At 39.5% G+C, this 14353-nt stretch overlaps 1 protein-coding gene across 1 annotated transcript in view; it reads right to left on the reverse strand.

The window, feature by feature from the left end:
• Positions 1 to 14353, reverse strand: part of fras1 (Fraser extracellular matrix complex subunit 1) — a gene marked incomplete in the record, with an annotated part of 218544 nt that overhangs the window by 90056 nt on the left and 114135 nt on the right. The window contains 2 exon segments of the mRNA XM_035658439.1: positions 1630 to 1776; positions 4719 to 4859. Of these exon segments, the coding sequence (XP_035514332.1) occupies positions 1630 to 1776; positions 4719 to 4859 (288 nt within the window).

Raw genomic sequence — 14353 nt, forward strand, 5'->3', positions numbered from 1 at the left:
GTGTGTGTGTGTGTGTGAGCAAAAACGTGGTTGCAGTTTCAAATCTCCAAACAGTGTGTGTCATTAAAAACTGTAATTAAAAGTCAATGTGTCTATTTTTTGCCTCAGATTCTGTTTACCCCCCTGCTATCTCTTCCATGCTGGCTTCCCACCATGTAAACACGCCTGTTTTTAATCTACAGCCAGCGGCCCAGATAGGTAAAAGCTCATTTCATTACCCAGCGAGAAGCAGGAGGACAACAGCAGGAGCTACCTTTACACACAAACATTCCTATCATAACTTTTCCATTTATCTCCCGTCTTGGTAGTTTATCATATTTTGCCTGCCAAAGACAAACAATTTTTTTTTATTGCATAATGAGAAAGAGAAGTTAGCCGATAAAGACGTGAAGCATCTTAGGCTGGTATATATCAGTAAAGATCTAAAGAAAGCTCGTCTTTATCCCGGTGGATGTTTCATGTAGAGTTTCTCTGAAAAGTGTGAGCAAGAAACTCATTAAGAGTTGGAGATACATTTATAGAAAGAAACTTTTCTCCAGTTTGTTGTGTCCCATTTCAAAGTTGTCTTTTATTGTGATTAAATGAAATGTTCCTTAACATAGAAACACAAGATTCTCCAGGAAATTAAAATTTCTATAGCTTTATGTTATGACTGGCTATGGCTGCCATTTTGTTATGGCCTGAAACACGACAATACTCATGAACCTCTATAGTTGCTGCTTTGGAGAAGAAGCAGATCAGAGGTGAGGAGCTGCAGCTAATTCAGAAAGATTTGGCTCAGTGATCACGCATTTGTTAAGGAAATGCACCTTGGGAAATGTGGTAAATGTCTCTCCTTTAATTTTTAAATGCACAGGATTGTACCTTTATCAAAGAACCAGATTGCTCAATTTTGTACTAATGATTCAACCAGTTTTATGTCCACCCAAGACTTTGTGCTCCAACTGTCAATTAAGTATTTATATTTGAAAAATATATAGGACTTTTTGCGATTCCATGTCATTCCATTCATGAATCAGTCCAGCTATGAAGCAAGCCTTTTTAAAGCTTTGATTTTAGTGTTTGACTCAAATTTAATACCAAATTCCACCAATATTAATTTAAATTTGTATAATTAAAGGTTTCTCCACCAGAAATAAGGAAAAAAGTGAATTATTTTAATACGGCACCTTTGAAACAAATCTCTCTAATCTTTTGATCATTCATCAAATCATTGTTTTTATGATGAATGAAGCAAAAATTTGAATTATTTCAGCAAACAAACACCAAAAACACTAACTTCTACTTCAGCGTGCAGCTCTGCAGATCCTTTCAGACCCAACAATTTTAAAAGAAACAGACTCTAGAGCTTTTAAGTGAAACATATCAACTGGAGAACATCTCTTTTACAAAGATAGTTGGCATCTCTCATGAATAACACAGGGTTTTGGAGCTACAGACACACACAATACTTATGTAAGCGAGCAGCAAGGCACTAACCCTTTTCGGTTGGAGGTTCTATTCCCACTGGGGCCACAGGTTAAAAAAAAAGCACTCATGGCAGCATATCTGATGAATTTGTGCAAATGGTATACAAATGTGTATGAGACCATACATGCACCTAAAAACAGACGCACACTGAAAACTTACTGAGGCACTCTCCAGTGACAGCGTTGAGGAAATGCCCGTCTTCGCAGCTCGTCCTGCAGTAGCCACTATGTAGGGACGCCAATGGGGGACAGGAGGTGCAGTCGGCTTGGGAGGGACCGGAGCAAGTCTGGCAGGACGGGTGGCATGCTGGGAGATGGAGGAGAGGGATGAAGGGGATGTGTGGGAGAGAGAAGAGAGAAGACAGGGAAGGATCAGGAAAGAAGGATGGAGTAGAAGAGGAGCAGGAGATGGAAAAAGTAAGGGAACTATTGAAGAAGAAGAGGGTATAAACACAGCTTTAAGGATGTAGGTTTTCTTTAAGTATTGCCCAAGTATTACTAACTGTGTTTCCAAACATTAACACAATGTAAGCTTCTGAGCTGTTGAAAATATTCTAATTCACTAGCAAATGGCCATACAACTGCAAAAAGACTAGAGAAAGCAGAGTGTGAGTGTTAAAAAATCATTTAGTCAAGATTGTCATTCATTCTGTTCCTGTCACTATTTACCACATTGTTTCTTTATCAAGAAAAACTCTCCCGTAGGAAGGGTAAAAGTTTTTTTATCAAACCAATAATCCTAATCTGAATTTTGTTATATAATGGATACAGTATTTGTATGGAAACCCAGTTGTTGTCTATGTATAACAGTTTTCCCACAGACTCAAATGCAGGTTGTTACAGTGGAATAAACCCATGTAAAGACAGCTGCCACCCTTCTACGCTTTGTTAAATCTGCTTTAACTGATGCTTTTTGGGGTTATTTGGGGGCAGAGGAACAAAAGCATAAAAAAACATCCCTAACATATTATCTTCGTATAAAGTTGTTATTGCTGATATGTCAGCCAATATCAACATCAGTCATTTGGAGTTGTGTTTCTTGTCACCTGATATATGTAAATCCAATATTCACTCTCTGGTTTGGTCCACACCAACTCCTGAGAAAAATTATTTGGTTCTTAAGCTGCTTAATGTGCACATTTCTTCACCAGCTGGTCTCTAGCTTTGTCTGCTCTTTGGTGCTGGGAAGGTAGCATATAGTGGGTTTATCAGAATTTGCCTGCTGCTGTTAGAGACAGAGTTGAGGAACCATACAGTAAATGTCCGTAAAACAAAAAGCTATTAAATAAAGGAGACTAAAAAGCGCCGTAGAGCTGCAGAATTGATGATAATTCTTTGTGGCTTTGTCACTACGAGCCACCCCTTTTACTCATACTCATTTGATTCATTGCCATTCTAACAAAACATCGATTAACAGAGCTTTAACTGCATGCAGTGTCTTATTGCCAAGCATAAAAAATCCCCAGCACCAAAACTTTATAGTAAAAGTTTACTTTCTTTAAGACAGAAATACAATATTTCTTCGGGGTATCTGGGTAGCTCCTAATGAGCCAATCAACACTGAAGGAGACAAGGCCAAGCAAGCCCACAGACCCCATTTATTTTGGTATCCCAGGGGGGAATTGTAATCTGAGCCCATCGTTCTTCTTAACTGTTGAGGTATCCGTCTGCGTCTGCCGTTTCAATTACTCAGAGGAAAAAAAAATATTTCAATGATGTTTACCACAGGTTTTTGTTTTCCACTAGACAAACAATAAAATTCAGTATGCTTAAAAAGACCTGAAGACCATGGTGGTAAACGTTGGTTAGAAGTGGTCGCCTTGCTTCAAATGAGGCCAGACGGTAAACTGAGTCGATGTAATGATTGTAAGATTAGAGCGAATGGATTTTCATTAAAGAGTGGGGTTATAGAGGAGGGATATACAGGCGGACGACCCATGCTAAGCTCTTTTCAGTGGTTAAAATGCTGTGGTAACACCCTACCTCTATACTTTATGTAGAGCTTTTGATGTCAACTAGGAGTAAATCTGACCTTGATGTAATTCTGAGAAATTGGTATAATTGTGCTTAATAAACTAAACCTTCACTGATCCCACTTCAGCTGTTACAAGCTGTTAAAGCTTTCACCACTGGCCTTACCTGAAAATACATCAAATTCTGTGGTGAACACAAACAGAATTTTTAACACCTATCTCTCTGGGGCTAACCAAATAGAATTTGTGTAAAATCAATGCTTTTCATTACACTGACTAAGCTCAAAGCCATAATCTGGACCCAAGAACACCAGCAGCCTCCAAAGAGATCATCATTCTCTACAGAAAATAAAATGTTCACATCTCTCCTATAATTACAATTTTGCTCATTTATTGTCTCTCTTACTCCGAATTTAAAATTGATGTTTTCATCTAATTTTCTTGCACATTAGAAGAAAAATGTTCAATTTGTTATGGGTGATTAGACTGATTACACTTCATTCAAATTCCACCTTCATGAAAAATGCTAAACTCTTCATTAATCACAACTTTTTGCCAATTCTTTTTTGGTTACATTAGACTCTCTATGGCCGTTTTGTTCCTGTGTTCCTTCTAGCAAAAGTGCCTTAGTGATGTTAACCACAGGTGCACAACCTGTCAGAGAGGAAAGAACATTTTGGACATATTTTCTTGCTCACACTGTGGAATAAAGTTTCTATGGGTCGAAGAAGGTGGGCCACTAATTGCAATGCTTTACAGCCCCTGTGGTTTATTCCTGATTAAGGCAGAACGAGGCACGAGTAGCTTAAGGCACCCCAAGTCCACAACAGCAGTGTTTTTTAATTTGGGAGAACACCAGCGCTAACAATCCCACTGGTGTGAGAATAACAATCATCTTGATCATTGTCTTATTGGTTTAGTGGCACCGTTAATGACAATAAGTACAGTTATTGATTGCCTAGTATAAGGTTCTACAGTTAAAAGGATCGGTTACATAACTAAACCATAAAACAGCCTATTGTAGAGGCATGAACACCAAGAATCAAGGTTTGCTATAAAATAGAGGGTGGAGATTTCATGCACAGTGACATTTGTGGGTATGTGCTATCTTTGTGGGGACCACCGTCTGACTTTGAGAGATGAGGAGATCTTTGGAAAGTGAGGATATTTGGTCCACTCCTAACTTCTTCAAAGGACTGAGAGTTTTGAGGTTATAGTTATGGTTTTAAGCTCACAACAGTATGCATTATGTGTGAATGTGTGTGTGTGCTCTCACCTTGGCATTGGTTATCCTGGGTGAAGAAGCCTTGCGGGCAGCTGGGGACACAGAGGCCCTCATGCAGGTTGGTTGGGGAGGGACAGGACGTACAGTTGTCTGCAGATGGCCCAGTACAGAGCCAGCAGGAGGGATGACACTCTGAAAAGGACACAGAGAACAGTTTTCATATTCACCACAAAAAACATATAAAGCCATTGCCCGATCCCCAAATGTGCCTCCTCACTGCGTTCCTACTGCCAAAGAAGAATAAAATAATACGAGTCGATTGCCAAATATTATCACTGCAAAGGAGGCAATTTTTTCAGTGATATTTGTTCGTCTATCAGCAAGATTATGGCCAACAATAGGCCTGATTTGACATGGGCCAAGAAGGAACACTTTAAATTTTGAAATGGATCCAAATCGTAGGACAAATACACAAATTATTTTTCACTTTTTGTTAGCATTGGAAGATAGGTCAATTGTAATACAGACAGATTTGCATATTATAGAAGACTGAAATATTGGCTTTGAGAAGTCAGCTGAGTACTTGTTTTAATTTTGTAGCAGCAATGCAGCATAAATGCATCAAAACTGAATGAAGAAGGACTGCGCTTATTTCTATAAAGGTATACACCTAAAAATAGTTGCAGCCGATGTATCTGGGCTGGAACTGCAGCCAATTTTTGCCACTATTTTTGTTATCCTGCGGCCATTCTACTGTATCTTGTTCCTTCCCTATTGGCATTTTTGGAATCTGAGTCTCAAGAGCTTTTAGTTAGCTCTGCCAGATAGAAGTAATGTAACACTCAGATGAGGCCAGCAGCCAGCTTCAGCAATCAGAAGTTACGCATTAACACTAGAGTCAGTGCCAGCTCAGAGAGCCAAAAGGGCCACAAGCCAGCAAGGACTTCTGAAATATGCTCTACTGCTTAGTTTGGACTATTTAGTTTCTATAATGAAACATAAAACCTCCACCAAGATCATTTTAGGATGATTTATATCTGAAGGATTTAGATGTGGTAGTTGCAGGTAAGGAGGTTAAAGCTACCCCAAGTAACTTTGCTTCTAGTGGCAGCAAGGATTAACTGCTTGAAACATTACAACTCTGAAATCATGACATTGATTTCAAATTTTCAGAAATGTGTCAACAGTAAACTAAACACATCACACTCATGTTTAGCAACTCTGAGTTTTTTTACAATCGGATCTTTCAAAAAAGGAAAATTCAACAGGCTATAAATAAGGAAAAAAATTGCAGCCGGACAATTTTTAAAAATTAATGAATTAATAAAATGGAGTAAGGAACACAGTTGAGTTCAGTTACAGCATGGTAATGAATGACGCTAATTTGATGAAAAGGAGATAAATTGGAATTAATCAATAAAAGGCACAGTAAAACCAGAACATTTTAGAAATAAAGACAAAAAAAAGATTCACCTGAGGGTTATCTTCTTTTTTGGGGTTTTGATTGAGTGTTCTTAGCTGATACCAGAATATTATTTGGTTTCTGCTGTTCTGTAACCTCATTTGAGTTTAACAGAAGCGGTCCGTAATGCAGCTTTAATCTATCAACTGTTGCACATTTAACCAATATTAAACTTAGCTTTATGTGTGAACAGTTTGGTCACTGCTGCAACATTCCTAGGCTTGTTGTATTTTTTACACTTGGCTTCAAATGCATACAACCTCCGTGTCCCTGGATTATTTACCCTTCCCCTACATGCCCCCACACCATTCACTCCACACCTTGAAACAGGCCTTTTGTGCAGCCTTTGATGTCTACTTTGGCAGTGTGAAGACAAATAGCGGAGCAAAGCTATCAGCTCTGGTAGCTGGGATGAGCCACGAACTGACCGGCTGCTGCTGCTGATGGTGGTGGTGAGAAAGACAAAAGGCCTGTCACCAACCGGCCAGGTGCTTCAGGTGTGTGTGTTTGTCTATGCACAGCCTGACTTTTTTAGTATACAGTGTATTCACTGAAGTATGTGTGTGTTTATAATTACTCCTCTCTTGGTTCTTTCAGAGGGCTGTCAGCTGTATCCGGGTCTTGTGTACACTTTGCATGACAGCCACTGGCAGGAGCAGACTGGTGCTCTACCTGAGCCAACACTGCAGAATGTTTATTTGTGTGTGTGTGTGTGTGTATGTCCCAACCCAAAACATTGATCCTTTGGGAACACCTCAGTGTCTGAGTGGGGACCTTGAAAAGTCACAAGAGTGTCAGCCGAAACCATCAATCTGACGTCACATCATCGCCCAACTTCCCCCTTCTGCCTACCCATAATCTCCTTATTCTCCAGCAAAAATATGGCAAATTCATTGGTCGGCTGAGATGAGAAGACAAGACTATATGCTTCTGTGATTGTGTTCACCACCCAGTGACATGTTTGTCCATGTATGAAGACTCATCTTGTTCACATCTGTGTGACATAAACATGCATTCAGTTCACACAAGCCTTCATTTCAACGGTAAAAAAAAACAACCCACACACTCAGAGCCATATTAAATACGCTTTGTGTCAAATGTATTTCATTAATGAGAGGAGAGAATAAGAATGATAGGCAGCCTCTCGTTCTTTTATGGCAGCTTGGATATCTAATTTGTTGCGAGGCGGAAAGCGCATATTGATTCTTGTAATACCCAAATTCATGTGCGCAGGCGTTCTCATCCCACATTATCTTGGTGCATGCGCTCAGAGAATCAGATTCATTACTTTGTTTTCTGCTGATAGGGTCATAATTTCAGGTGTATGCAGTCGATGAGGTTGTGATTTAGTTTGGGGGTGTGAGTGCTCCTTGATGCCTTCCACAAATGATCCTCCTGGTACAGTACAAGGCTGATTGTTACATTAGTGCAGCAGAGAGTTCTGCCTGCTACACAGCAGAAACACAAGTGTAGAGTTATATTTCATTCCTCTGAAGTGTCTAAAGTGTCATTCACATTGATTATGCTGTGTTATGGTACATTAGAAGCCCACCCACTTCTATGAGAGACAACTTTGAGTAAAATGGCAGTGCAGAACTTTTTTGGTAGTGAAGTTACAAATACATCAAGAAACATTTTTGCTGTTTCCATTCTGACTTGACTGCTATCTAAACTAAAAGCTGTTTTAATGACCATATTTCTTCTATACATGTCAGGTTTCCATCCTTTTACCTAACCACTTATCCTGGTGAAGGTCAAAAGGGAACAGCCCACATGTCCTTTTCCTCAGCAGCTTCCTCAAACTCCTCTAGATCTCCCTCTGGGTTACCCGGGGTAGTCACCTGTGCTGGGAAATCCTCAAAAGGAGGTGGCAATGAGGTGAAGAGGTTCCCTTACTGAGGGCCACAACTACCAAAGCCATTTTTTTGGAATGCAAAAGGAGCAATACATTGATCTAGAGATCCTCCTGAATGGCTTAGCTCTTCAAACACAGTGGCATCCTACCACCCTGCAGGCAAACTACATCTCTTCCGCTTGTCTGTAGTCTCATTCTTCCAATCACTACATAAAATTTGAGCCCAAAGTTGAGGCCCAGACAGAACTGAAGTAAGCTTCTGTTCCTCATAAGTTCAGTTTAACATGTTAGAGGTATTTGTTGGCCTCAGTGACCTCAGTAGTAACATCATCAGGCTTTGAGGCTTCAAGTTGGGCCATCAAACCAAAGTGGTCTCAGGCAAAGGGTCCAGAAAACAGATATTCAAAGACCAAATATGACTCAGATTCAGAAGTTTTGGTAAGGATCTCACACTGAAAAAGCCAGGCTTTTGAGAGGAGCTGATGGATAGGAGTATTGCTTTTTGTGTTAAATGCCTACAAAAGGTTCAGGTGCTTGCCTGCTGTGAAAGCTTGAGTTCAAAGCAGAAGTAAGGACAAAAAAAATGCAATAAAAACTGGCTAGCATATATTCAATCACAAAGATGACAGTCCACTTTCAACAACACTATTATCTGTCATGCTGGGACCAGCATGATACAATAAAGCAAGAGGTGACATATTTAGCAGAATCGGTTGTAATTGTGTCAAAAGCTAGGCATACAAGGCTAAACTGAAAAACAAAACAAAAACACAAATTTTATTTGTAATATAAATGCATTAACTTAGTTTGTCAGTCCTTACTCTCCCCTTATACCCTATAAACAAATAACTGTAACTGTAATGTCTCTGATATCATGAAAGGTGATCCAACACAGTTCAGGTGTGTCTGTGTTAACCCTTCTTGTAGCATACTGCAGCTCGACCTGTCTTTCAAGCAGCATTAAACCTCCTACACATTAACTATCTGTGTGTGCACAGAAGGGCTGCTGACTGGAGAGGAGAGGGATTTATAGCCTGGAATTTGTTCTGAGACATCCGATAGCTCGTCAGCTCTGGCCCACTTAATGCGTACATGACTGTGCATGTGTGTGTGTGTGAATGTAAACAGTGTCTGTGAGTCCCATGTGCATGTTTACATGCCGTCCTCCGCTTCAGCACAGTAGTTGCTGAGTATCTGCCAGACGCACACACACACACACACACACATATACACTTGTACAATAGCCTCCATTGTTGCCAGCTGTACACCTGAACCTGCTGACACTTCACTGAGGGGAACTTTTGTTACTGAGAACAGAGGCAATTGCTTTACATTTAACATTGAATAGAGCTTTAATGACACCTCATTTATCGAGTTGATCCTCAGCTCACTGTGTTGAGCCTAATTTAGGAAGCTTAGAGTGAAAGAGAACTAGATAAGTGGTGCTCCGTCAGACACAATAGCTGATGTACAATGTAACTCTATGCTGAGACAAGCAGTTCAAATCCAATTTTCTGTATACCAGACAAAGATTATTTTCTAAAGTATGAGCAGAAATTCAATATTTAATTTTTAGACGGTGGTGAGACATAATTCAAGTCACATCACTGAAAATGCATATCCAGAGGTTTTTATTGCCCAATTCCCCCTCCCACATGTATATTTTAAGTCATACCCAATATAAGTTGAGCACAGAACAACAAATATAGATAAATGCCAACCATGACGTGACATCTGTAGCCTCCCACCTAAATATTGACTTTAAGTGTCGTTTGCAATGCAACTGGAAAATGATTTTTATCGACTAACGGCCATTTTAGCTTGAAAACATTATCTTCAAAGGACAGAATTACTTAAAGAAGGTGAATAATTACTGTTGCAATTAACACTATAGACTGAGACCAGGAATAATTTGCAGTATTATAAAATTATTTGTGTCAGGGGACATGTGGGTGGGAAACAGGAAGTGCAGAGCAGGCCGTGTGTCCAGTGGGTATGTATGAGAGTAGAATGAAGGGGAGACTATACAAGTTACATTAGGTGTAACCAGAGTAGACAGGCCATATGCAGACTAACACACATACATTTTCCCTAGTGGAGATTTAGTCGGTATGGGCCACAAGTAAGAGGAGTGAGGAGGCAGCAGTAAATGGCAGTATAAAACAAAGGGGTCAATAAAATAGGTTTTTCAAAAAATGTGAAGGTCCTCGAGCATACAGTCATACTGTAAATGTTCATAAAAAACATGAGGCTGATGGGTCAGTAATGTGTGAGATTACACACACGACCAAACGCATGATCTGAGGCTTACGTCTGGTGGACATACTGTGTTTATAGTATAGTATACAACATGCTTCTGAGTTGATCCAACCTCAACATATAGAGAAAGATTGAGGTTCTGGCTCCTCTTTGCTCTGGTGAAGCAACAATGCAACTAATGAGCAGCTGTCCAAAGCTCTTTGAGAGAAGGCTCTTAATGCTGAGGTCATGACAAGGTGCAGCAAGCAATAGCAGAGCACACTGCAACAGCCAACAACAGCAGCAAGCACTTCTACCTAACCAGGAAGCATGTTGCTTTAATAAGAGTGGATGAGAAGCATCCAACCACAGTCCTGGATGTCAACAGGCCTAATCACTGAACTGACTGGCGGGCAGTTGCATATGGACCTAGGTCAGTCTAAGTTCCCTAACACCATTATACTGACATCACTGAGGCCTGACATGGTCCCATAGTCAGAGGTCTCAAAGCATGTTTGAGCACCTGGAATACCCGAAAACACACGAAGATGCCCAATGGTGGAGCAGTGTCAAAGGGACTAAGACTTAGTTGCATACCCATAGGGTTGGGATGTAGAGGCTTTGCTATCCAGTGAAGCAGGGTTTTTCTGCAGTGACAGCGAGCCAAAACAAAATCACGGAATAGACTGCACATAAGGAACACACTTCGGGTGTCATTGTCTTCCATTACCCTTCCATTAGATGGGCCTGGATCATTGTGGAGAAAGAAGCTCAGGGCTCCCACTAATTCAGCGTAATGGTGAGTTGTATGTTTTTTATGCCGGTCGTATCATTTTATTTCGTCGTATTTATCCCCCACACCTTGAAGGCCGGTCCGTAAAAATATTGTCTTACACGAAACCGGTCTGTGGTGCAAAAAAGGTTGGGGACAGCTGCTCTAAACGATGTAAAGACTGGGTAGTGCTACTTAGACACCAGTTCTGATCTAGCCTGGTCCCTGGGTCAGGGTGTCTGATGTTCAAATACTCCTGGTTATATCATTTTTGATGTGTCACAAAATACAAAATCAAACAGACTGACGTTATTACTTGCACTGTAACAAAATTAACTTTCCATTAAAAGCCCATGCTGCTTCTTAACTTAATTTTCTGACTATTTTGAATATGTATATTGCAAAACTTGCGCCAAACCATTATCCATTCAATGACAAAAGCCTTAAACTTGAACTAAAACTCATTCAAACTCATTCATTTTAGCCCCTGCATTGGCTCAGTGTTGGTCCCATGCAATCACAGAGATAAATGGTTGTTAGAGGACACTCCAATCCAACTACTACTCATCGATTTGTAAATGTCTCATCCAGGATGATTAGGGGAATCCAATACTGCTAACAGCTATTCAATTCAGGTAAAGTAAACAAAATTTTCCTGGTGTCTGGCCCACTCTGAACTTAAAAGTAAACTGTTGTGGGGAGACAAATATGCTACAACCTAAACGGCTTCAAGTTTACGATCCCTATAATCAAAATGATGTAGACTCACGATCCTCTGCTGCAGGGATAGAATTGCTGCCATTTCCAAAAATTTGATTTTTTTCTTTCTGTATATAGGCTGTTTGACTTTATTTATTATAGAAGGGAGCCCAGAGGTTGCATATATCCATTATTCAAAGGTAAAAAGCATGATAGCTACTTTGTGTCAAGTAGAATCATTTTGTGACTCCTTAAGAGGTTGCAAATTACAATTGCTGTGACTGCCAGCAAACCAGCAAGAAAGTTTTCAGTCTTGATGATACTCACTCACTTTCCTCACATAGCAAACAACACACGACGTTGGGAATAAGTATTAACAACAGAAGTAATAAATTACAATGTTTCCGAGCCTTAGGAATCCAGGAACTATCAGCTAACCGGAAACTATAAAGACATTCCACAGGGCACCCTGTAATTGACATGATCACTAAACTGTAATCGCACCTTGAAACGCAGCTGCTGAGTGACTGTAAACAGACGGCAAAGACTTATCTACAACACTGTGGGAAATGCAAACAAACCTACCGAGAATGCAACCTACCTTGTCTTTAAATTCTTCATATCTGCTACGTCACTCATTTCCTACACTATCTCCACTGGCAGCTCATTCTTTGAAATCAAATTTATAAAAGTTACTGTTACTTACTGTTTAAAAAGAAAATGGCATTAAACGCATAATGAATTGTTTAGGGCAAAATTTAGGGCATGGTCTCACTGGATTGTTGGTTTAAACTGGGGACTTGATTTCATAGCCAAGTTATGAAAGTTGTGACCTGAAAAACAAAAACCTTGGATTTTATTGTAACTTCTATATTCTGAAAGGCACTGACAAACTACATTTCTGCCGATAGAGGCACTGAATCAGAAATCAGTCATGAGGTAATTTTTAGAGATTTTGCTATTTTTTCTACTTTTTTAGTTTGATGGTTTAGTTTGGAGGACCTATTGTACACAGTTATGCAAATGTCATGAAGGATAACAATACAAATAGAACAGCATGACTGAAAACAAAATTTTTTCAACAATAAGTACTTAAAAAATGGAAAGATGGGGAAAAAAATATTGCATTAAACTAAGACAAACTTGGTTTATCAAAAACAAAAGAAATGGGTTCAAAATCCTTCCTCTATAAGATCAGTATCACCTCCATATTTTGCATCTTATGATATCAAAACCACTATTACTGATAAACTCTTTGCCAAGTAAATACCCCAAATTCAACCTTAATGTAACCAACAGCTTTAATAATGCTGTTTGGCAGTGTGTGTTCATTTCAAGTAACAGCAGCTCCGGCAGATGAAAATTGAACTGAGAGGAAAGTAGAGCTGAACAAAACACCAGCGTTGGCGAACGACTTGGCTGCGCTTGAGGAAGAGACAGCAGGTAGAACAAATACCCTTCCCCCTGCCAAATACTGAACGCAGTATGGTCAGTGGGCACAAAGACTGAACTGGGAGGTAAGAAGATAGCAGGGCAGTGATTGTGGTAAATGGATATATTTTCACAGCACACAGTCGGAGGTACAAGGGAGGTGAAGAAAACTGAATACAGTCTTTTTATCTTCCTTGTCCTCTTCGTTGTTGTCCTGCTACACTTCACAAAAAATACCTCCTGGCTGTTTGGCAAGGAGGTGTTAGTTGCAGTAGTGCGTGATTGTGTGAGTGTTGGTAGGTGGGTGATAATTATTCTCACTTGACAGACTATCCCCTCAAACCTAAAACCCACCTTAAAAATTAGTCCATTACACGCACAATTTCACACTCACAAACAGCCTAATCAGGTGTCTCCACACACACTATCTTCCTTCTCAAAACAGAAATACAATCACAGAGTCTACAAACACACAAAAACACACTATTCTAGACACCTTCCAAGCACCAAATTAAGTCCAAACTTCTGTCCAAACTTTTAGTACTGTAGCAAAATTACCAAGAGAGCAAGGTTTTTAACATACTGCAGATTGCTATAACAGTTGCTCTAACTCTGTGCACTATAAATGAAACATATGTTTAGTACTTACTTGGAGTGCAAATACCACCTACGATGGACACGACAAAACATTTCAGCAATTCACGTCTAGGCACTCTGTATTGGACGCAAGTGTTTGTTGTGTCTTTGCAATGGGATATCTTACATTCGGAACGAAGGTTGATTTTTTCATTTTTAAATGCAGGACCAAACCTGAAATTCAGCAACATAATTTTTTGATTACGCAAGACATTTTTTGAAAAGTTTCCAAAGTCTAAAATGTTATCTGATGCCAGTTAAAAAATGTTAAAATCTTTACATTGGAGGAGCTTAAATCAATAAGCAATTTTATCGAATACAAATATATTAATAATTTATACACTAATTACCATTCACACCAAGATTAGCTATTTGCTTGAATAAACTAAATACACCTTGCATTGTCATGGATTTTTTCTTTGTGCTCTGATTGATTTTTGCTTGCTTTCAATTGGTTTGAACAATTACATTAGCGGTTAGTATTACCTGATCTGTTTTGAAATCAAAGGTTTTACTGATTGATTGGCTAATTGGCTTGGGTAATTAGCTATAGACACACTAATGACTACTGGTCCTCTTGAAGAAATGAAACT

This window comes from Morone saxatilis, unplaced genomic scaffold, assembly GCF_004916995.1.
Source record: "Morone saxatilis isolate NCDOM2014 unplaced genomic scaffold, NCSU_SB_2.0 Contig16, whole genome shotgun sequence".
In the NCBI taxonomy this organism is placed as follows: domain Eukaryota; kingdom Metazoa; phylum Chordata; class Actinopteri; family Moronidae; genus Morone; species Morone saxatilis.